Here is a 23,215-nt window from a genome sequence, read left to right as displayed (position 1 = left end):
AAAAATTCAAGTTCAAGATGGAGTCACTCAGAGTAGTGATAGCGAATCTGGAAGAAGGGGATTTTATGGTGTCCTTGGACATCAAGGATGCTTACCTTCATGTCCCAATTTGCCCTTCACACCAAGGGTACCTCAGGTTCGTGGTAAAAAACTGTCATTATCAGTTTCAGACGCTGCCGTTTGGATTGTCCACGGCACCCCGGGTCTTTACCAAGGTAATGGCCGAAATGATGATCCTTCTTCGAAGAAAAGGCGTATTAATTATCCCTTACTTGGACGATCTCCTGATAAGGGCAAGGTCCAGAGAACAGCTGGAGGTCGGAGTAGCACTAACCCAAGTAGTGCTCCAACAGCACGGGTGGATTCTGAATTTTCCAAAATCCCAACTGATCCCGACGACACGTCTGCTGTTCCTAGGGATGATTCTGGACACTGTTCAGAAAAAGGTATTTCTTCCGGAGGAGAAAGCCAGGGAGTTATCCGAACTCGTCAGGAACCTCCTAAAACCAGGGAAAGTGTCTGTGCATCAATGCACAAGAGTCCTGGGAAAAATGGTGGCTTCTTACGAAGCGATTCCATTCGGCAGATTCCATGCACGAATTTTTCAGTGGGATCTACTGGACAAATGGTCCGGATCGCATCTGCAGATGCATCAGCGGATAAAATTGTCGACAAGGACAAGGGTGTCTCTGCTATGGTGGTTGCAGAGTGCTCATCTGTTAGAGGGCCGCAGATTCGGCATACAGAACTGGGTCCTAGTGACCACGGATGCCAGCCTGAGAGGCTGGGGAGCGGTCACACAGGGAAGAAACTTCCAGGGCTTGTGGTCAAGCCTGGAAACGTCTCTTCACATAAATATACTGGAACTAAGAGCAATTTACAATGCTCTAAGCCTGGCAAAACCTCTGCTTCAGGGTCAGCCGGTGTTGATCCAGTCGGACAACATCACGGCAGTCGCCCACGTAAACAGACAGGGCGGCACAAGAAGCAGGAGGGCAATGGCAGAAGCTGCAAGGATTCTTCGCTGGGCAGAAAATCATGTGATAGCACTGTCAGCAGTGTTCATCCCGGGAGTGGACAACTGGGAAGCAGACTTCCTCAGCAGACACGATCTTCACCCGGGAGAGTGGCGACTTCATCCAGAAGTCTTCCACATGATTGTGGTCCATTGGGAAAGACCAATGGTGGACATGATGGCGTCCCGCCTCAACAAAAAACTGGATAGGTATTGCGCCAGGTCAAGAGACCCTCAGGCAATAGCTGTGGACGCTCTGGTAACACCATGGGTGTACCAGTCAGTGTATGTGTTCCCTCCTCTGCCTCTCATACCCAAGGTACTGAGAATTATACGGCAAAGGGGAGTAAGAACGATACTCGTGGCTCCGGACTGGCCAAGAAGGACTTGGTACCCGGAACTTCAGGAGATGCTCACGGAAGATCCGTGGCCTCTACCTCTAAGAAGGGATCTGCTTCAGCAGGGACCGTGTCTATTCCAAGACTTACCGCGGCTGCGTTTGACGGCATGGCGGTTGAACGCCGGATCCTAAGGGAAAAAGGCATTCCGGAAGAGGTCATCCCTACCCTGGTCAAAGCCAGGAAGGAGGTGACTGCACAACATTATCACCGCATTTGGAGAAAATATGTTGCGTGGTGTGAGGCCAGGAGGGCCCCGACGGAGGAATTTCAACTGGGTCGATTCCTACATTTCCTGCAAACAGGATTGTCTATGGGCCTCAAATTGGGGTCCATTAAGGTTCAAATTTCGGCCCTGTCGATTTTCTTCCAGAAAGAATTGGCTTCAGTTCCTGAAGTCCAGACTTTTGTAAAAGGAGTACTACATATACAGCCCCCGATTGTGCCTCCAGTGGCACCGTGGGATCTCAATGTAGTTTTGGATTTTCTCAAATCCCATTGGTTTGAGCCACTCAAATCGGTGGATTTGAAATATCTTACATGGAAAGTAACCATGCTACTGGCCCTGGCTTCGGCCAGGAGAGTGTCAGAATTGGCGGCTTTATCGTACAAAAGCCCATATCTGATTTTCCATTCGGACAGGGCAGAACTGCGGACGCGTCCTCAGTTTCTCCCTAAGGTGGTATCAGCGTTTCACCTGAACCAACCTATTGTGGTGCCTGCGGCTACTATCGATTTGGAGGACTCCAAGTTGCTGGACGTTGTCAGAGCATTAAAAATATATATTTCAAGGACGGCTGGAGTCAGGAAGTCTGACTCGCTGTTTATACTGTATGCACCCAACAAGCTGGGTGCTCCTGCGTCTAAGCAGACGATTGCTCGTTGGATTTGTAGCACAATTCAACTTGCACATTCTGTGGCAGGCCTGCCACAGCCTAAATCTGTCAATGCCCACTCCACAAGGAAGGTGGGCTCATCTTGGGCGGCTGCCCGAGGGGTCTCGGCATTACAACTCTGCCGAGCAGCTACGTGGTCAGGGGAGAACACGTTTGTAAAATTCTACAAATTTGATACCCTGGCTAAGGAGGACCTGGAGTTCTCTCATTCGGTGCTGCAGAGTCATCCGCACTCTCCCGCCCGTTTGGGAGCTTTGGTATAATCCCCATGGTCCTGACGGAGTCCCCAGCATCCACTTAGGACGTCAGAGAAAATAAGAATTTACTCACCGGTAATTCTATTTCTCGTAGTCCGTAGTGGATGCTGGGCGCCCATCCCAAGTGCGGATTGTCTGCAATACTTGTACATAGTTATTGTTACAAAAATCGGGTTATTATTGTTGGGAGCCTTCGTTTAAGAGGCTCTTTTCGGTTATCATACTGTTAACTGGGTTCAGATCACAAGTTGTACAGTGTGATTGGTGTGGCTGGTATGAGTCTTACCCGGGATTCAAAATCCTTCCTTATTGTGTACGCTCGTCCGGGCACAGTATCCTAACTGAGGCTTGGAGGAGGGTCATAGGGGGAGGAGCCAGTGCACACCACCTAGTGGTCAAACTTTTAAATTTTGTGCCCTGTCTCCTGCGGAGCCGCTATTCCCCATGGTCCTGACGGAGTCCCCAGCATCCACTACGGACTACGAGAAATAGAATTACCGGTGAGTAAATTCTTATTTTTTGTCACAGTGGAGGCATGGCCAGCGCTCTGTGAACTGTTGGCCATGCCCCTAGTCCCTCTGTCTCCTGTGAATAGACGCTGTGCGCATGCGCAAAGCATCTATTCACCACTGTTCTTGTAAGCAGAACAGCGAGTGACAGAGGGGCCATTTCATAAAGCAGTGAAAAGAGCGGAGAAGTGAGCCAGTGGAGAAATTGCCCATGGCAACCAATCAGCTGCTCCGTACAATTGTATAGTATGCAAATTATAAATGTTACTTCAATGCTGATTGGTTGCCATGGGCGACTTCTCCACTGGCTCACTTCTCCACACTTTTCATTGCTTCATGAATAGACCCTAGAGCCTCCCAACTGCCCCCTTCCCCCATACCATGGGACACTGCGGCCTGCGAGTGGGACAGCAGGACAGTCCTAAAAAACGGGACTGTCCTGCTGAAATCGGGACAGTTGGGAGGTATGCATGTGTATTTGGCATAAGTCCATTGTATAAATCCATTATAAATCCATTACACATTGTATTTTTGCAAGGCATGTCTACCAAGCTGCCAGTCATTGTTTGTCTGCTGTATTAGAGAGGGTGTGGATCATTGGGTCGACAGTGACTAGATCGATACCTGAAATATGTCGATATGGTCATTAGGTCGATATGGAAAAGGTCGACATGGAAAAAGGTCGACATGATTTTTATTATTATTATTTTTTTGTGTTGTTTTCTTTGTAAAGTGACCGGGAACCCCAATTAGTGCACCGTGTCCCCTCGCATGGCACGCTTTGCTAGCCGTGCTTCGGGCAAGGTGCCTCGCTGCGCTCGGCTCAGGTTACCATTCATAATCGTAGTTCACGTGGATCGTAAAATATGAAAAAGTTCAAAACATGAAAAAAAGTGAAAAACGCATGTCGACCATCTCATGTGTCGACCTTTGCCATGTTAACCTCATAACCATGTCGACCTAATGACCATATCGACCTAATGCATGTCGACCAATAGTTGTCGTCCTAATGAGTGTCGACCTAAAGACCGGACAGGGGCGTAGCTACCCCTTGGCCAGGATGGCAGCTGCCAGGGGTGCCAGCCAAAGGGGGGCGCTGCCACCCGTGGCCAGTGGTTATATGCAAGCCTGGATGCAGCACAGACCTCCATGAGGATGCAGCATCCACAAATAGAAAAAAAAAACGCGTTCGTGATCGGAGTCGAGCTGCAGCTGCAGTGGCTCTTGGCAGAGCTCACTGCACACAGAATGCATGCCGCCCAGCCGCAGCTCCCTTCATCCTCACAGCATCTCCTAGTCGGGCTCCTGTCAAACTGCTCAGGGTGAGAAATAGCTGTCACTCTGTTTAGATGTACTGTATGTATAAATACCTGGTTGCCCTTCCGGAAATGATTGGATTCCAATTTCCAGCACATACAGCTGCATATGGGCATCACTCCACGGATTTTAAGAACACTCACATGTGCTACATCTGTAGTATATATACTACAGATGTAGCACTTGTGAGTGTTCTTAAAATCTTTGGAATGCCGCTGTGTACAATTATATATATATATATTTATTTATTGTATGGCACTCCCAATTGGATACAACATTGGATCCCGGTGCCTTTCCATCCACTAGGGTGCATATAGAAATGATAATCAGATGGATATTTTCGCTGAAACATTGGCTATATGTGACTCCAGTGATTTTTTCCCCTCTGGTTGCATGTTCTTGAGTGGCGGATGATTTTCGTTGTGTGGCATAATGTGTAAGGGGTACAACTGTGTGACATAATGTGTACGGGGTGCTACTGTATAGCGTAATGTGAATAAAGGGTACTACTGTGTGGTGCAACATGTATAAAAGGTACTACTGTGTTGCGTAATGTGGGGTACTGCCGTGTGGTGTATTATGAATAGGAGGGACACTATTATGTGGTCTAATGTGAATAAGGGGGTATTATTGTGTGGCCGCACCCCTTCACCACGAGAACATGCCACTTTTTTACATGATAACCATACTTAAAATATGCGGGCAAAGAGCACCAAAATGTGGTGGCGGCAGGGGGATGGGGTGGGGGCGCCGGTTCCTTACTTTGCCAGGGGCACTTGGACCCCAAGATACACCCCTGAGACCGGATACCATTAGAGAAACCCTTACCTGCTAACATGAAAACTTGCTGCAGGAGAGTGAAAAAGAGCATTATGGACATCATTGTATAACCCATAAACACTTATGTATACTGTCCTGCTTCATAATACTCAGCATGTGATATGTATTACTGCAAAACACTGCCTGCACTTGATCTGTAAAAATAATAGATTATATTGTATAATAAGTAGTTTTAATTGTGTATGTATTTTGCTGTAAACATTTAAGAAAACACTGGAGCTTGTCATTTTACACAGAAGTCACAAATCTATTGTTATTTGACAGAACCTCACAGCTCATTGACCTTTTGGGGTCTCTGCTGAAAACATCTAATCACTACTGTTGTAGAGCACAATGAACACTGCCCCCTAGTGACCAAATTAGAAACCAACGTGTACGATCATATGTAGTGAGAACTAAGGGAGGTATTTCAATTAGCCACGAGGTTTACCCTGCAACTAATTGCTGGCAAAAATCCCCCTGCATGGGGAAAGGCTATTCAATTAAATAGCCTTTTTTTCTGTGCTGATCAATTGTGACCTGATTTTGTTATATGTTTAAGCAGACTTTTCCTTTGTCTGCAGGGACTCGCGCGCAGGACTGCAGGAGCTAGCATGCGGGGGAAACCCAGCTAATTGAATAAGTCCAGTGTGGCAATTAGCAGCAGGGTTTAATTCAATTCCCCCCTAAGGGGGCTATTTTTAAATAATATTTGTGGTATACCTCTTAAAACACCCATTTTGGGGGTGTACTCGCAAATATTTATGATCCCTCAAATGTATGAAGGAGGGACAGCAGCAGGAACTGTATGTCCACATTTTCGACAGCAACCGCAGCCCTCCTAGGTTTCTAGACAAAGCTGTGAGATATGCCAGTACGGTGTTGGCCATGATAGCTTATTGTCTACATTTTGCAAAGATTACAAGGAGAGGGTACCCGGTAATGGCTGCCACACATGCATGGTCAGCAGACTGCACATGTACAAAATGGCCCCAGCTACCGATATAACAGTGAACTGATCCTTTTTGCAATCATTTTACTTGTTACACATGGCAGGGAACAGCTCCTTTCAGAGCCCCTGTCCGTGCATGTAATTTTTAGTACATCCGGGCGATTGTTAATTTCTTATTGTAACAAACAGTGGCGATAAGAAATTCTAATTATTGGGTATAAAACCGATAATTTGTAAATACAATATACCCCTAAGTAGCTTGACCTGTCCTGATGTGTTTTTGATAGCTACCCCGGCTAAATTGTTCTCTCCTGGCAGCAACCCATGCCATGATGCCCAGTTGTTTAAATAGGGTGCCCTGGCAGCTGATTGGCCTGGCCAACCATGTGACCGGGACCTCAGAGCTTCCGATTGGCTGGCCAGCCATACAGCCAGGCATTCTCATTCCAAGATGGTGGTGCTCAGAGACTATAATTATTAAATTATTTTATTTATATTGAGTTTTTTTTTCCAGTAGGACATTGCATGATATTCTGACAGCTTCGTATTGATAACCAATAAAATATAATATATATTTTATCCAAAATATATTTCTGACATGTCATTTATTTATTTTTTAAGCTGCATATAGTCCACTGGAAAGCGCAGAGGTACCCGACCTTTGATGAGGCAACGAAACATCCTGATGGCTTGGCTGTAATAGGCGTGCTATTACAGGTATACTATAGAATCCTACCTATACATAATTGTTGTACATTTATGAAATTTAATGTTTACAGTGTTTGGCTTAATTATCATATACTGTAGAAAATGTTGCATTTATTTGAATCAAACAAAAACTAGGGGCACAACTGTGACTGCAGTAACTGATCCTCCAAAGGGTTTAATAAACTAGTTTGCTTTACATCATATTAAAAAAAACAACACTGCAAAGTCACTTGCATGCAGACAAAAAAAAAAGAGGGTCAAAGAGGGGTTGACACCCCAGTGTAATATGTCTGAAAACAAAATATATGATGTTACTCTCTTGCCTTCCCATCTACTAAATCAAACAAATATGTAAAAAAAATAGCATTATCAAAAAACGTTTTGGCCAACCGTGTTGGGAAGCATGCTATGTACTCCACAGACATGACCAGCACTAGGCTCCACTCCTCTCAACGTGGAATCATTGTGTACACATTCTTTGGTGAGTGGGACATACAACTCAATTTCCATGTTTGTCCCAACCTCCAGGACTTTGGGACAGTACCCATGAATCAGGAGGGTACCACATAAATCAGGACAGTTGGAAAATATCCTATCACTGCAAAATGAATGTTGAACTTCTGGGATTCATGTCGGACAGCGTTCACTCTCAATAATTGGATGAGCTGTTGTCACTATTTTCTCTGGGGATTATTCAGGTTTGTTAGCAAAACCACGTGCACTGCAGGGGGGCAGATATAACATGTGCAGAGAGAGTTAGATTTGGGTAGGTTATATATATTGTTTCTGTGCAGGGTAAATACTGGCTGCTTTATTTTTACACTGCAATTTAGATTTCAATATGAACTCACCCCACCCAAATCTCTCTCTTTCTGCACATGTTACATCGGGTGTAGTATGGTATGCCGGCGCTCGGGCTCCCGGCGACCAGCATACTGGCGCCGGGAGGCCGAATGCCGGCATACCGACAGTGTGATGAGCGCAAATAAGCCCCTTGAGGGCTCGCTACGCTCGCCACGCTGCGGGCACGGTCTCCCTCCATGGGGGTCGTGGACCCCCAAGAGGGAGAAAAAGTGTTGGTATGCCGGCTGTCGGGATTCCGGCATCGGTATACTGTGCGCCGGGATCCCGACAGGCGGCAAACTGAATACCACCCGTTACATCTGCCCCCCCCCCTGCAGTGCACATGGTTTTGCCCATTAGTGTGCTTTTTTAATTTGCTAACAAACCTTAATACAGCCCACTATTCGCAATGTTGTTTAACCTCAGTTTACCCAACCTAGTTAAACTAAAGGGCCCCATACAGCATAGACCGATAATGCCCGATTTCAGCTCAATTCGTGCATTCGGCCCAATATATTGGGTGAAATCGAGCATTTTCGGTGTGCTGTTCCCCCGATCCGATCAGATGTGCGTTCCCGTGAGCATCGGATCGGGTCCCCCTAGATCCGACATATCACGAGTGTTGCATACGATATATCTAATACTATCCTGCCAACGGGGAGGCTGCCGGGAGGTTGGAGGAAATCTTTTAGAACATGACGGACCGTCTGTCGTATAAGTGTATGGGGCCCTAATTTGGTATCCTGACTATAGGTTAACAGTGAAAAGGTCAGCATTCAATATGTCGACCACTAATGGTACACTTACATTAGGTTGACATGTAAAAGGTCAACAGTGTTTATGGTCGACAGGTACAAAATGTTGACAGGTTCAAAGGGTAAACATGAAAATGGTTGACACACATATGGCTGACACAACATTTTAAGATTTATTTGACATTTGTTTCACCTTTTTCATACTTTACCATCCATATGGACTATGATTGAGAATAGTTGCATGTGCCTAGTGCAGCGAGGCAACATGCACACAGCACGGCAAGTGAATCGAGCCATGCAAGGGGACACGGTACATGTATTGGGATTCCCGATGCTCTGATGGCGAAAACGACACAATTTTTTTCTCAAAAATGTTGTCATCTTTTTTGTGTCGACCATTTTCCATGGCGAGCTTTTCATGTGTCGACCTTTTGTACCTGTCGACATTTCCTATTGTCTTTTACTTGCTGACCAAATGACCTTGTCAACCTTTTCACCATGTTGACATTTTCCATGTTGACCACATGATCCACACTCATTCTAAGTAGCTGTACATGAGCGAGCATGACTTCGACATTGAAGATGACAGACAGCATTTATAGACAGCATTGCCATTGTTTTCTGCTGAGTGGTGTCCTGGGTGGAGGAAGCAGAGAAGAACCGTGTAAAACACCGGTATGTCAAGACTGACACTGGAGTACATTAGACATATTCTGCAAATACTGTATATAGCTGTCTGCTATCTACACCAGAAGTACAGAGCCAGGGAATTGTTACTTATTAATGACTGTATTACTGCGGGAGAGAACATAAACTATAAATGTCATCTACATTCTGTTGAGTAATAATTGAATGCAAAGCAATTCATTAAACAGGCTTTCTTCTGACATTAATAATATAGAGTGCATGTCATGTCTACATTGACCAGCATTTTAACCCTATCCATGAGGGTTTGCACACTTGTACAACATTTTTACTCCAGCTGAGCTTCCAACATAAACGCTTACGAGCATTTACCCATTTACCCATTTTCACACTGTCCATCCTTTATGCTGTCTCATGTACCCCTTTCACACCAGCCTAGATTCCCAGGATTATTCCCGAGTCGACCCGGGTCTAGTGCCAGTGTGAAAGGGTCCCAGGCCAAAATCCCGGGATTTCTGTCAAGGCATTTTAACCCTGCAAAGTAGCAGGGTTATTCCCGGGATCATCCCGGGTTACTGGCCAGTGTAAATGGTGCAGGGACATGTCTCTCCGTCCCAGGTTGCCTCTGCTCATGCTGATTGGATATGATGGGGAGCTTCCTGGTGATGTCATCTTTGTGGGCCTAAAAACACCATTTCTAATGACATTCTCATATACACACCTCTGAGGAAGCCGCTGAACCCCTGGGGAGGCGGAGAAACGCGTAAAAGCCTTGATTCTGACCACTGCAAGCCGGCACAACACTGTCCACGCTGAGGAGGAGGAGAACATTACTGTAAAAAGCTGTCTCACCAGGCGACTGAATCGGATCCAGACTGGTGTAAACGGGGGCCAACCCGGGAATGCCCCGGCATGATCCCGGAACTGTATTCCCGGGTAAGTGCCTGCATCTCTGGTGTGAAAGGGGTATTACTGCATGATCATCACACGAGTTGTGTAAGTAGATGCTCAGTACTGTACCTGCTCCGAGAATTTACACACGTGCTGTGTTATCAAGCAACTATGCTCTCATACCTTGTACATTCATGTCTCAGGATGCATTCGGCATCACGGCGGTGAGGATGTCAGCGGTCATGTAACCGACGCCGGACTCCTGACACCATTTGTCTCTTATGTTCTAATGTCTCTGCAAAACTTGCGGTGCCTTATATATAAACTTTGATACTGATAAATACCATCCATAGTGAATGCCTTAAACAGAAAAGTGGAAGCATATTTTGTTTGCTTAATCAATATTCATGACAATACAGTCTATGAATTCACTAGGAAGTGGTAGCATCACTGAGACACAAAGTACATTTATAGGCTGCATTATAAAAATGTCTTATTTGATTTATGACCAAGATGAAGGGCAAAACAGCTTTGGTTCCACAATGCACATCCAAGAGGCATATTCAATTACCCGCGGTTTTTACCACGTGGATAAAGCTCTGGGTGTATTGTCAAGAGCTATTCAATTAATTATTAATTTCCTGGCATGTAACTCCCGCTGGTAGACCATGCTAAGCCATAGATTCTGTAAGTGCTGGAATATGTGGGTTTCCCCGAGTGATAAATTCCAGAGGATGCATCTTAATGCAGATTTTTCCACGCAGCTCCTGGGGCTTAATGTGCGGGGGTGTTGGGCTAATTGAATAGGTTCAGGAAGACAATTAGACCCATGGTAAACACATAAACATTAGCAAAGATTGAGGTAAACCCTGCAGCTTATTGAATCTGCCCCCGAAGTGTGCAAGTGCACCTCAATCTTTGCTAATGCTTATGGGTTTACAAAGCAATATCCTACACAATCTATCTATTATACTGTACTTGTATAGTAGAACATAGGTCGCATAAGGGGGGCAGAGGCGGATTGGCCATAGGGTTTACAGGGAAGATTCCCGGTGGGCCGACGCACCCGTGGGGCCTGTTTCGTTTGAGGACATGTGGTCCTTTTTATAGACATAATGAATAAGATGCAAAATAATTTGCATATATGATTGCAAATGATCTAGTGCATGCTCTGTCTGCCTGCTTGGCTGACATATAAGAATGAGTGAATAGTGATTGGGATACGGTTGGTGTAATCAGCAAGAAAATATATCTTTCTAAAGAATTATATAGTTTCCTAAATTCTGAAGGTGTATTATATAATGTGCTCATAATATGTAATTTTATTTCTTTTTAACTTCCCCCTTGATGCTGGACATGCCCACTGTCTGGAAAGTCTTGGGGGGAGGGTGCTGCTGCCATGGCCCATGGCTAGACCTTACACCTCTGGTGCTGCCCATGTGGGGCCACTAGTATAGATTTTTCCAGGGCTGCTTTTTGTTCCCAATCCACCCCTGAAGGGGGGTCATTCCGAGTTGTTCGCTCGCTAGCTGCTTTTAGCAGCATTGCACACGCTAGGCCGCCGCCCTCTGGGAGTGTATCTTAGCTTAGCAGAATTGCTAACGAAAGATTAGCAGAATTGCTACTAAATAATTATTTGCAGTTTCTGAGTAGCTCCAGACCTACTCACAAATTGCGATCAGCTCAGTCCGTTTAGTTCCTGGTTTGAGGTCACAAACACGCCCTGCGTTCGGCCAGCCACTCCCCCGTTTCTCCAGACACTCCCGCGTTTTTCCCTTGAACGCCTGCGTTTTTTTGCAAACGCCCAGAAACACCCACTTCCTGTCAATCACTCACCAATCAGCAGAGCGATTTGAAAAGCGCCGCTGAAGCCACAGCAAAACTGCTAAGTTTTTGGTAAAATAACTAAGCGCATGCGCTCTGCATACCATGCGCATGCGCAGTTAGCAACAAATCGCAGCATAGCGAAAATCGGCAACGAGCGAACAACTCGGAATGACCCCCATGGTCAAGTGCAACTACTCTAAATGAATTAACACCCTACATTGTATGTCTGTGCTTTTATAGATTGGAGATGCAAATTCTGAAATCCAAAATATTATTGATAATTTGGACAAAGTGAAAACAAAGGTAAGTGGGGGAAAAACGGTTGGGATATCAAAAGTAATGGAGGTCCATAAACATAATTACTGCACTGAAAAAATTGCAAATCACTGGATACAGTCAATAATTATGGCTTAGTTAAACATAATAAAATGAGAGGGAAGATATTGTTATTTTGTGTTTAAAAGCGAAGAGTGATAGTTATACACTATCTGGCCTCAAATTGCATTATAAATAGGTCTACCAATCTTGATCTGATTGGGATCTTTCAAATGATGGTGACCTAGATCTGAAGATGCATCAGCTGTCTGAGATGAAACTGACTTGTCCCTTCTTGTGGTTTGGGCATCATAAAGAAACTTCATGCCCAATGGATGTCTTTCTTGTTTTCGTACAATTGGAAATTGGAAAAACACAGGTTTCACCATATTTCCCAATAGAGAGCAGACCAGACAAATAATTACACCCTTACTAATCATCTTGCTGAGGCTTTTGTACAAGGACATATTACATTAAACAACAAAGGGTTTGAGCTTCATATTGAAATCAGTATACAAAGGAAAGCAACATTTTCTATTCTTGTAGTTTTGTCCGGTTTTTACTAACTACAGATTATATTTCCTAGGATAAAGAATGTCCACTCACACGATTCGATCTCATGAATTTGCTGCCCAAGGACAGAAACTACTGGACATACCTGGGATCACTAACAACAAGCCCTTACCTAGAATGTGTCACCTGGATTATCCTTCAGGAACCCATACCTATTAGCTCAGAGCAGGTGTGTTATACACATTTCCTATCATTTAGAAATCTAGTGTAATATATATGTACCAGTACCAATTTAATATCAAATGTTGACACCAAAGATCACTTCACGTCCGTGTTTAGAATACACAGAAGAAGAGTGCCGGAAGTTCACAACACCTCATAGTTTGAAATCAGTATTAAAAATATTAATAAGTCCGGCCATGCAGAGAGACCGGGAATGGCCAAGCACTCAGCTCGGCTGCCCGGCTCACATAGACAGGCTGGCTGAGCAGGCTGGCCAGCATACAGAGACATGAGGGCATGCCGCGGGGTCAGGCACGTCTAGACTCGCAGCACGCCCCTGTGAGCCATGACCACTAACCATTTTTGTGTTTGCGCACAGTACTACTCCAGGGCTGTTAGACAGCCCCAGTCCATCCCTGTCCATTATACATCTATAATGACGGCATGATGTGCGGTTCACATGGACCCCTGCACCAAGGGCGTTTTAAGAGAAGAGGGGCTGTGGAGAGGAGGGGGCCCACCTGGGGTCTGCACACGGGCCCCCTCCTCCCATCGAGCTGGAGTCTACTGCGCATGCGCAGGTCTCCGGAAACATGGCCACTGCCATGGTCTCGAGACAAATTTAAAACTGCGCATGCATGGTGGCCATATTTGGTTGGATTTTTGCAGAAAATGCAGCGGCTGTAGCGCTAGTCGCGCAACTCTGGAAAGTTAAGTATAAACAACATGGGTGCAGTGTGTGCGGTGTGGGACCCCCTAGACCCAGGGCACCGCACACATTGCACCCATGATAGAAACGCCAATGCCCTTCACCCACTGCACACCTTGCGCCCATTCACAATATGTACCTCTCTATTAGGTAAATGTATTATACGATGCGTGCCGCTATAACACTTCCTGCTTTGCCTCATAACCGAGGCGAAGCAGGAAGGGACATCAACAAGATGTATTAACAGCTTGTCTGTCGAAGCAAGTGAATGAAAGCGCCCCTGTCACTGTGCACACTCTGTCATACATGGGTGAGAAGAATCAATATCAGCACACAAAACGTGCACTGATACTGCTTCTTCCCCATATCGCCACTTCATACCTTTACCCCAATGATAGATATTACCAGTTTCAAGTGATCTACGGAACAGATAGCACTGGGAACATGGTGCACACTCCATGTTTCTGGAGATCTGCACATGCGCATTACACAAATCAACAGTAAAATGGCACATGCATGGCAGACTCTGGCACAGTGTCTACTGAGTACGTGCACCAGTGAGAGAAGGATGGGAGGGAGGGGGAGTGCATGTGGGCTGCACATGGGTCCACCACTCATTTGATACACCCCTGTATACATCAATCATCCTATTAATGGATTACTACCAGTGGTAGCTCCAGAGGTGGGGCTGCAGCAGAGTCCAAAACTCAAACAGGGGAGCCACACCAACTGCCGGTGATTCCCAGGCAGCGATGTTTGGCAGTGTTTGAAGTGGCAGTTGGTGGCTCCCCTATTTGAATTTTGGACTACGCTGCAGCCCCACCCCTTGAGCTGCCACTGATGACTGCCATATCGTTGCAGTGTTAATAAAAAGGATTAGATGTGGCCAGCAGCAAGTCGAAATCAATGCATGAAAGAAGAGGTCTGCTTTCTAGCAGCCTCCCAGTGTAACTACACTCAGCTACACTAAGGGCCTAATTCAAGGTTGATTACAAAACAACATTTTCCTCTAATGGGCAAAACCATGTGCACTGCAGGGGGGGCAGATATAATAACATGTGCAGAGAGAGTTAGATTTGGATGGGTTATATTGTTTCTGTGCAGGGTAAATACTGGCTGCTTTATTTTTACACTGCAATTCAGATTTCAGCTTGAACACACCCCACCCAAATCTAAGGGGGCATACACACGGGGCGACTTGTGCTGTGTACTAAGCAATCTAGGTTAGCACAGATCGCTCAGCACACATCGCTATACACATAACGATGTGTTCTGAGCGATCTGTGCTAACCAGTGTTCTTTATGCACATGCTAGGCGATCTAATATTGCCTGCATGTGCTAAAGATCTGAACGGGACCGCGCATCGCCATCGATATGGGGTGTACACATGGAGCGATCCGTACTTAATTTCTAAGCGATCCAGACAGATCGCTTAGAAAATAGGTAAAAATCCCCCCATGTGTATGCCCCATAACATGTTATATCTGCCCCACCTGCACTGCACATGGTTTTGCCCATAAGAGGAAAATGTTGTTTTGCAATCAACTTTGAATTAGGCCCTAACTCTCTAAGAGCAGGGCCTCTTTGTCTGCCTGTTATATACCCAGTCTCAGACTTCCCTGAAACCTCTGAAGATACAGCCCCGTCTCCCATGTAAGTTTATGGATAACCTAATTCATAAAAGCAGCAGTTGTCAAGGCCCCTCCCCTGTGAGCTTCCCGATACATGTATACTGTATGTCCCATGTTCTTGTATGAATAAGGTAAGCAGAGCACAGTAAAGGGCCCCATACACTTCTGCGACATGTCCGTCTGACATGTCACAGGCAATCACCCCGGCAGCCTCCCGGGCGGAAGGATTGCCCAAGATATATCGTATGCTGTCCTTTTGCATACAACGTATCTTGGGCGATCCCAGCATGGGTTGACGTGATTGAATGTGCAGCACATTCAATCTGGAGGATCCAATCCGATGCTCACGGGAAAGCGCATCGAATTGGAAACCCCTCCAAAATGCCCGATTTCATACGATATATAGGGCCGAATGCCCTAAATCGGATGAAAGCGGGCATTATCGTCCTAGTGTATGGGGCCCTTAAGTCTATCGGAGGCCAGGGCTGGACCATTGAAGGCTTTAGGAACTGTGATAGACAGATAGAATGGTGCATCCCAGGTAAAGGAAAAGCTGGATTTTATAGTCACCATGCACTTCAGTAGAATTCTTTTTGTTTCTGTCTATACATCTCCCCATTGTCTATCTTACAGAGCCTGGCCTATTCTTTGTACCATGTAAACAATAATTTTTGATAATATTTATATGAAATGTAACAATGAGTTTTTTTCCAACTTTATCACCAGCTGACGCATTTTCGGGGTTTGTGTTGCACATCAGAGAATGAAGTTCCGGACTTTATATTAGACAACCACAGGGCTCTCCAGCCCCTAGAAGCCAGAGTTGTCAGATCATCCTGCAAATATAGGAAACCATAACTCTACCTCATATATGTGACAGCAGCCATATAAACCTGATCAGCCAATATACCTTCACTGGATAACACTGTATGTACTGTGAACTCTGCTGGTTCCTGTCACACCAGCGGCTCTTCTTATTTTCCATTTTCTTTTACAGGTGCTCTTTCTCTCAGTCGTGTACAATCCTGACTGCACAAACCCTCTGTATCACCCACATGGGCATTGTCAAACCTCGTGCTCTATTCATATATGAGAATGAATAGTCATAGTTGATAATATTGAGAGAAAATATCCCGCACCTGAACTGCTGATAATTAATTTTAGTGTTGGGGATTATATGTTGAATTCTTAATGTACATAACATATGTGCATAAAAACATTGGTGCTACCCACTAATCCAAAAGGATACAGAAGAAAAGAATTGCAGTGGGGATCAGTTTGTTTGGGTGCACTTAATCCCACTTATAAGTATATGTCTGTGATGTTTATTGAATTTCATAAATTGATTGCTGAATATATATTTTCAACCATAAGTTACCAATACCCACGTGGAATACTTCCTCTAGTTTAATTTCACATGCAGTATTATTATGGCCTAAGTATTTGACCATACAAAGCGAAATATTTAAAAACAATATAGAGATAGAAAAACGTGAAGAAAAGAAAATCTTTATTAGACAGATTTCTGTCTTGTGTACAAAATAAAAATATTGTTAAAACCAAATCGTGTGCCGCCTTTTATTGCTTGTATAACCAATATACTCTTATGATGAGTGTAGATGTTTAAAGCTCCAAATATTTACGTATATCTCTTACGAATATTAATATATTATTGTCCTTGCCACAAATTTCTGTACATGATGCGTAACTGTACCTATATCCGAATGGTATATTATATGAAATTCTGGATATAATCCATATTGATCTCAGAAAATTATTGGAAAAAAGGGAAAGAAGGAGTGAATATAGAGTTGGTATTTCTGTCACAGCCTTGGTGTTTATAATATATCTACTCACTTTATTTTACTGGCAACAATTAGTTTCAATTTTGTATTGCTTTATATACAGAGACTGGTAACAAATGTTGCTATATGAGTTTCCATTGGAATTCTTGGCAGTCTGCCCTTATTTCTATACTGCAGACATTAAGCAAGCATTACACAAGCTAAAAATGTGGTTGTTTATCATTTTTACCCCAAATATTTATTATCTTAATCTGTGCCCCCAAGTTGATCACTGCCTAGCACAGATATATAGAATTGCACAAATATAGTTGCTGATAATATCCACCAACAGGGGAAGTACGTCCCAAGTAATATACCAATCAATTCATATGTATTATATTTTATGTTCCAGTCTATATCCAGATATATCCTGTCCTATGCTCTTACACGCAATATTCTATGATTTCCCATGCACTATGTGTCAGTTATACATATACCAGGACACCTATCCTCATTTTTCGATATCAGTATTATACAGCCGTGTGTCCGCCGTGTGGGCACTGTATATGATAATTACTACAGGAACTTGTGCCTGTTATGATTCAAATAGATAGTAATATGTTGGAGTCAGCAGTTGATATATATTGCTCGAACTGGGAATATGCTATCCATACTTCTCATAGATATGTATTATTGCGCATGACAGTATTCTCTACCAGGAAGCTCTACCAGGAAGCTCTACCATAGAGCGAAATGCGCATTGGTTAGCCGTGTGCCGCCAGTGCTATGTTAATGTTTAACAGCTCGTAATTGACTTGCCTCATACTGCTTACCTGTATGCCGCCTAGGGTTAGGAGGAGATTTAGTGATAGGAAGCATGGTGTGACACATATATACATATATAAAATGTGCTACTCGTTGACATATTGATAACTTCTGATATACTGTCATGCGCAATAATACATATCTATGAGAAGTATGGATAGTATATTCCCAGTTCGAGCAATATATATCAACTGCTGACTCCAACATATTACTATCTATTTGAATCATAACAGGCACAAGTTCCTGTAGTAATTATCATATACAGTGCCCACACGGGGGACACACTGCTGTATAATACTGATATCGAAAAATGAGGATAGGTGTCCTGGTATATGTATAACTGACACATAGTGCATGGGAAATCATAGAATATTGCGTGTAAGAGCATAGGACAGGATATATCTGGATATAGACTGGAACATAAAATATAATACATATGAATTGATTGGTATATTACTTGGGACGTACTTCACCTGTTGGTGGATATTATCAGCAACTATATTTGTGCAATTCCATATATCTGTGCCAGGCAGTGATCAACTTGGGGGCACAGATTAAGATAATAAATATTTGGGGTAAAAATTATAAACAACCACATTTTTAGCTTGTGTAATGCTTGCTTAATGTCTGCAGTATAGAAATAAGGACAGACTGCCAAGAATTCCAATGGAAACTCATATAGCAACATTTGTTACCAGTCTCTGTATATAAAGCAATACAAAATTTAAACTAATTGTTGCCAGTGAAATAAAGTGAGTAGATACATTATAAACACCAAGGCTGTGACCAGTGGTGCAAGTAGACAAAATGTCTTATAGGTACTGTGTGAGCGCGCCGAAGGTGCGCGCGGCAAGAAATGGGTGTGGCCAAATGCCACATGGGCGTGGCCAATGAAAATGGGGGCGTGATACACATGTGGGGGAGGGGCAGATACACATATGACCCCAATAGTGCCAGATACATGTTGTCCCACAGTACCAGATATACATTGCCCCACAGTGCCAGATATACATTGCCCCACAGTGCCAGATACAGATTGCCTCACTGTGCCAGATATACAAATGCCCCCAGAGTGCCAGTTATACATTGCCTCACAGTGCCAGATACACAAATGCCCCAGAGTGCCAGATACACATTGCCCCACAGTGCCAGATACACAAATGCCCCCATTGTGTCAGATATACATTGCCCCCAGTGCCAGATACAGAAATGCCCCCACAGTGCCAGATATGCCCCCAGTGCCAGATACAGAAATGCCCCCACAGTGCCAGATATGCCCCCAGTGCCAGATACGGAAATGCCCCCACAGTGCCAGATATGCCCCCAGTGCCAGATACACATGTCCCCCGCAGTGCCAGATATGCTCCAATGCCAGATACACATGTCCCCCACAGAGCCAGATATGCCCCCAGTGCCAGATATACATGTTCCCAGTGCCACATATGCCCCCAGTGCTAGGTATACATGTTCCCCAGTGCCACATATGCCCCCAGTGCTAGGTATACATGTTCCCAAGTGCCAGATATGCCCTCAGTGCCAGATATGCCCCCAGTGAAAGACACACATGTCCCCCAGAGCCAGGTATACATGCCCCCCCCAGTGCCAGATATGCCCCCATGCCAGGTATACATGTTCCCCAGTGCCAGATATGCCCCCAGTGCCAGGTATACATGTTACCCAGTGCCAGATATGCCCCCAGTGCCAGGTATACATGTTCCCCAGTGCCATATATGCCCCCAGTGCCAGGTATACATGTTCCCCAGTGCCAGATATCCCCCAGTGCCAGGTATACATGTTCCCCAGTGCCAGATATCCCCCAGTGCCAGGTATACATGTTCCCCAGTGTCAGATATGCCCTCAGTGCCAGATATGGTCCCAGTGAAAGACACACATGTCCCACAGAGTTAGGTATACATGCCTCTCCTCCCCCATTTCCCCCTGCTCACCGCTGCTGCCGTCCTGTGTGTGTGACAGTGAGGGGAGGAGAGCGCAGCGTGCGCCTCTCCTGCCCCTCAGTAGGTGCGGGTGTCTTTCTTCAATTCAGCGCCCGGCCCGTGAGCCAATCAGAGCTCGCGGACCGGACCGCGAGCTCTGATTGGCTCATGGGCCGGGCGTTGAATTGAAGAAAGACACTGAGGGGCAGGAGAGCGAATGCTGCGCTCTCCTCCCTTCATGCAGCGGCGCTGATCAGCGGAGGGAGGGAGGAAGCGGCGCTGATCAGGGGGGGGGAGGGAGGGAGGCAGCGGCACTGATCAGCAGAGGGAGGAGGGAGGCAGCGGCGGTAATCAGTGGAGGGAGGGGAGCGAGCGAGCGACGAGGAGCGGCGGCCCGTCGGTGTGGGTACGGCGTACCCACGGCTAAATTCTTAAGGGTACGCCGTACCCACCTGTACCCGCCCACTTACACCACTGGCTGTGACAGAAATACCAACTCTATATTCACTCCTTCTTTCCCTTTTTTCCAATAATTTTCTGAGATCAATATGGATTATATCCAGAATTTCATATAATATACCATTCGGATATAGGTACACTTACGCATCATGTACAGAAATTTGTGGCAAGGACAATAATATATTAATATTCGTAAGAGATATACGTAAATATTTGGAGCTTTAAACATCTACACTCATCATAAGAGTATATTGGTTATACAAGCAATAAAAGGCGGCACACGATTTGGTTTTAACAATATTTTTATTTTGTACACAAGACAGAAATCTGTCTAATAAAGATTTTCTTTTCTTCACGTTTTTCTATCTCTATATTGTTTTTAAATACTTTGCTTTGTATGGTCAAATACTTAGGCCATAATAATACTGCATGTGAAATTAAACTAGATGAAGTATTCCACGTGGGTATTGGTAACTTATGGTTGAAAATATATATTCAGCAATCAATTTATGAAATTCAATAAACATCACAGACATATACTTATAAGTGGGATTGAGTGCACCCAAACAAACTGATCCCCACTGCAATTCTTTTCTTCTATAGTTGATAATATGTCAGAATTATATCCAGGTACACTGTGCTTCTGCGTAAGGGCGTCTAATTACTGCAATCAGGGACCAGCGTGGATAGAATGTCATACACTACAGTTTAAGTCATGACATGTTTACTAAAAGTGGATTCTGTGTTTCATTTCAATTTCTCCAGTATATTAAATAGTAAGTTATACAGCAGTGATAGCATCCATTATTCTGAATAAAAGGAATTATACAGATCAATATTGAAAAGTTGTACAAAAAAATGACCAGGGAATAATGTTTAAGGGGCACTTTCCCTCACAATATACAGCTGGCAACTATCTGTGAGACAAATCCTTATCCTAAAAAATGAAACAGTTTAAACTAAACAGAAAATCTAACAAAGACATAGGGTAGATTTACTAAAGCTTTTGAAACAGACAAGTTGATGTGTTGCCCATAGCAACCAATTAGATCCTCTATCATTTGCTAGAATGCAATAAAGAAATGATAGCCAGAATCTGATTGGTTGCTATAGGCAACACCTCCACTTCTCTGTTTTAGATACTTTAGTAAATCTACCCCATATACACAGTATTATTATTAACACTCTCATACATAGAGCGGACGCAAATAGAGACATCTGTCGAAGCTTGCCATGGTGTGACTGTTCCACTAGGAGCTGGGAATTGTCATTTCAGTGCAATTGGCAACCAAGCTGTTTCTGTTAGCAATGTGAAAATACTCTGCTTTAAAGGCTACAGTGGTAAATGTTATCTTTATAAGTATAATGGGGAGAGATAAAAGCTCCTCCCCAAGTTCCTGGATGCCAAAACATTGTGCTTAGCATCTCTGTACAGTATTTTCTATTTGAGTACTAAGTAGCACAAGCAGCTTGTAATGTACTCTGCTCTATAGGCTACAGCGGCAAGTGTTATCTTTATAAGTATAATGGGGAGAGATAAAAGCTCCTCCCCAAGTTCATGGATGCCAAAACATTGTGCTTAGCATCTCTGTACAGTATTTTCTATTTGAGTACTAAGTAGCACAAGCAGCTTGTAATGTACTCTGCTCTATAGGCTACAGCGGCAAGTGTTATCTTTATAAGTATAATGGGGAGAGATAAAAGCTCCTCCCTAAGTTCCTGGATGCCAAAACACTGTGCTTAGCATCTCTGTACAGTATTTTCTATTTGAGTACTAAGTAGCACGAACAGCTTGTAACGTACTCTGCGCTAAAGGCTACAGAGGCAAATGTTATCTTTATAAGTATAATGGAGAGAGATAAAAGCTCCTCCCTAAGTTCCTGGATGCCAAAACACTGTGCTTAGCATCTCTGTACAGTATTTTCTATTTGAGTACTAAGTAGCACGAACAGCTTGTAACGTACTCTGCGCTAAAGGCTACAGAGGCAAATGTTATCTTTATAAGTATAATGGAGAGAGATAAAAGCTCCTGGATGCCAAAACACAGTGCTAAGCATTTCTGTACAGTATTTTCTACCTAGCCAGAATCCCTGCACCCCGTGCAAGCTGGGCGGACAATTGGAGTGGACCCGACATACGGATGCTTACCGTTTCCCTTTGCGGTGTCACATAAACTAGTGGCCAGTGTGTTACAAAAGCCAAGAGTCCCCTTTCATATGGTACTGGTCTTGAATCTCTGGAACACCCAGAACCGGAGATATCGGGGTGCAAAGTGGACCCATTTTCCCATAGACTATAATTGGATTTTTATTCAGACCTACCATGGGTTCCGATGCTTGCTGTTAGCCTTCTGGGGGTCATAGAAACTTGGGGTTGGTACCTTCTGATAGCTAATCGTATCCCCTTCCATACCAACCTAGTTCTGAGCCGATTGGACCCCCAGAACTGGAGATATTAAACTTTAAACCCATTTTAATTTCATTTCATTTAATAGCTCACACAAACCTAACGTCAGTGGACCAACGCTTTAACACGTTCATTTGCATCTGTATACACTATTTTTACTTATTAGTTTGTTTTCGGGACCTCATTGCCGCAGTGTATTTTAAATAGCATAATGATACGCGCGTACAACATTGCCCATACAGTGTATAGTAAAGCAGTTCTTGCGCTATAGTGTACTGTATTTCAATGGAGACCACACGCATGCGCAATGGTGATTTTAAAAAGTGACATCTGGTGGATGATCACAGGTATTACACTCACTGGTAATGCCAAACACCATGATAAGCTCTGTGAGCCTCCCTACAACTACGCACTCTACCTTGCGCCCAGGCACGCTGCGACTCCATGATTGGGACTAACGCCATAGACAGCATAGATGAGCGAGGCTCCATCTGTATATGTATGTGTGTTATGTACATGTATGTAGGATACAATCAGAATGTCAACAGTAGAATCCTGTCAGTCAAGCACTAGGGGCAGGGTTA

The 23,215-nt window shown here is 44.3% G+C and overlaps 1 protein-coding gene across 5 annotated transcripts in view; it reads left to right on the top strand.

Annotated features, from left to right (window-relative positions):
* Positions 1-16,787, top strand: part of LOC134928377 (carbonic anhydrase 13-like) — a 118,485-nt gene extending 101,698 nt beyond the window's left edge. For 4 of the 5 annotated variants that reach the window (XM_063924057.1, XM_063924055.1, XM_063924056.1 and 1 more), the window contains 4 exons: positions 6,785-6,880; positions 12,073-12,135; positions 12,734-12,889; positions 15,950-16,787. In XM_063924057.1, coding sequence (XP_063780127.1) covers positions 6,785-6,880; positions 12,073-12,135; positions 12,734-12,889; positions 15,950-16,081 — 447 coding nt within the window. In that variant the 3' untranslated portion in view covers positions 16,082-16,787. The remainder of the gene's footprint in view (positions 1-6,784; positions 6,881-12,072; positions 12,136-12,733; positions 12,890-15,949) is intronic. The other variant, XM_063924054.1, reaches the window with a different exon arrangement.
* Positions 16,788-23,215: the final 6,428 nt, after the last annotated feature.

This window comes from Pseudophryne corroboree, chromosome 5 (assembly GCF_028390025.1).
Source record: "Pseudophryne corroboree isolate aPseCor3 chromosome 5, aPseCor3.hap2, whole genome shotgun sequence".
Taxonomy (NCBI): Eukaryota; Metazoa; Chordata; class Amphibia; order Anura; family Myobatrachidae; genus Pseudophryne; species Pseudophryne corroboree.
This window is presented reverse-complemented; position numbering and strand designations above follow the sequence as displayed.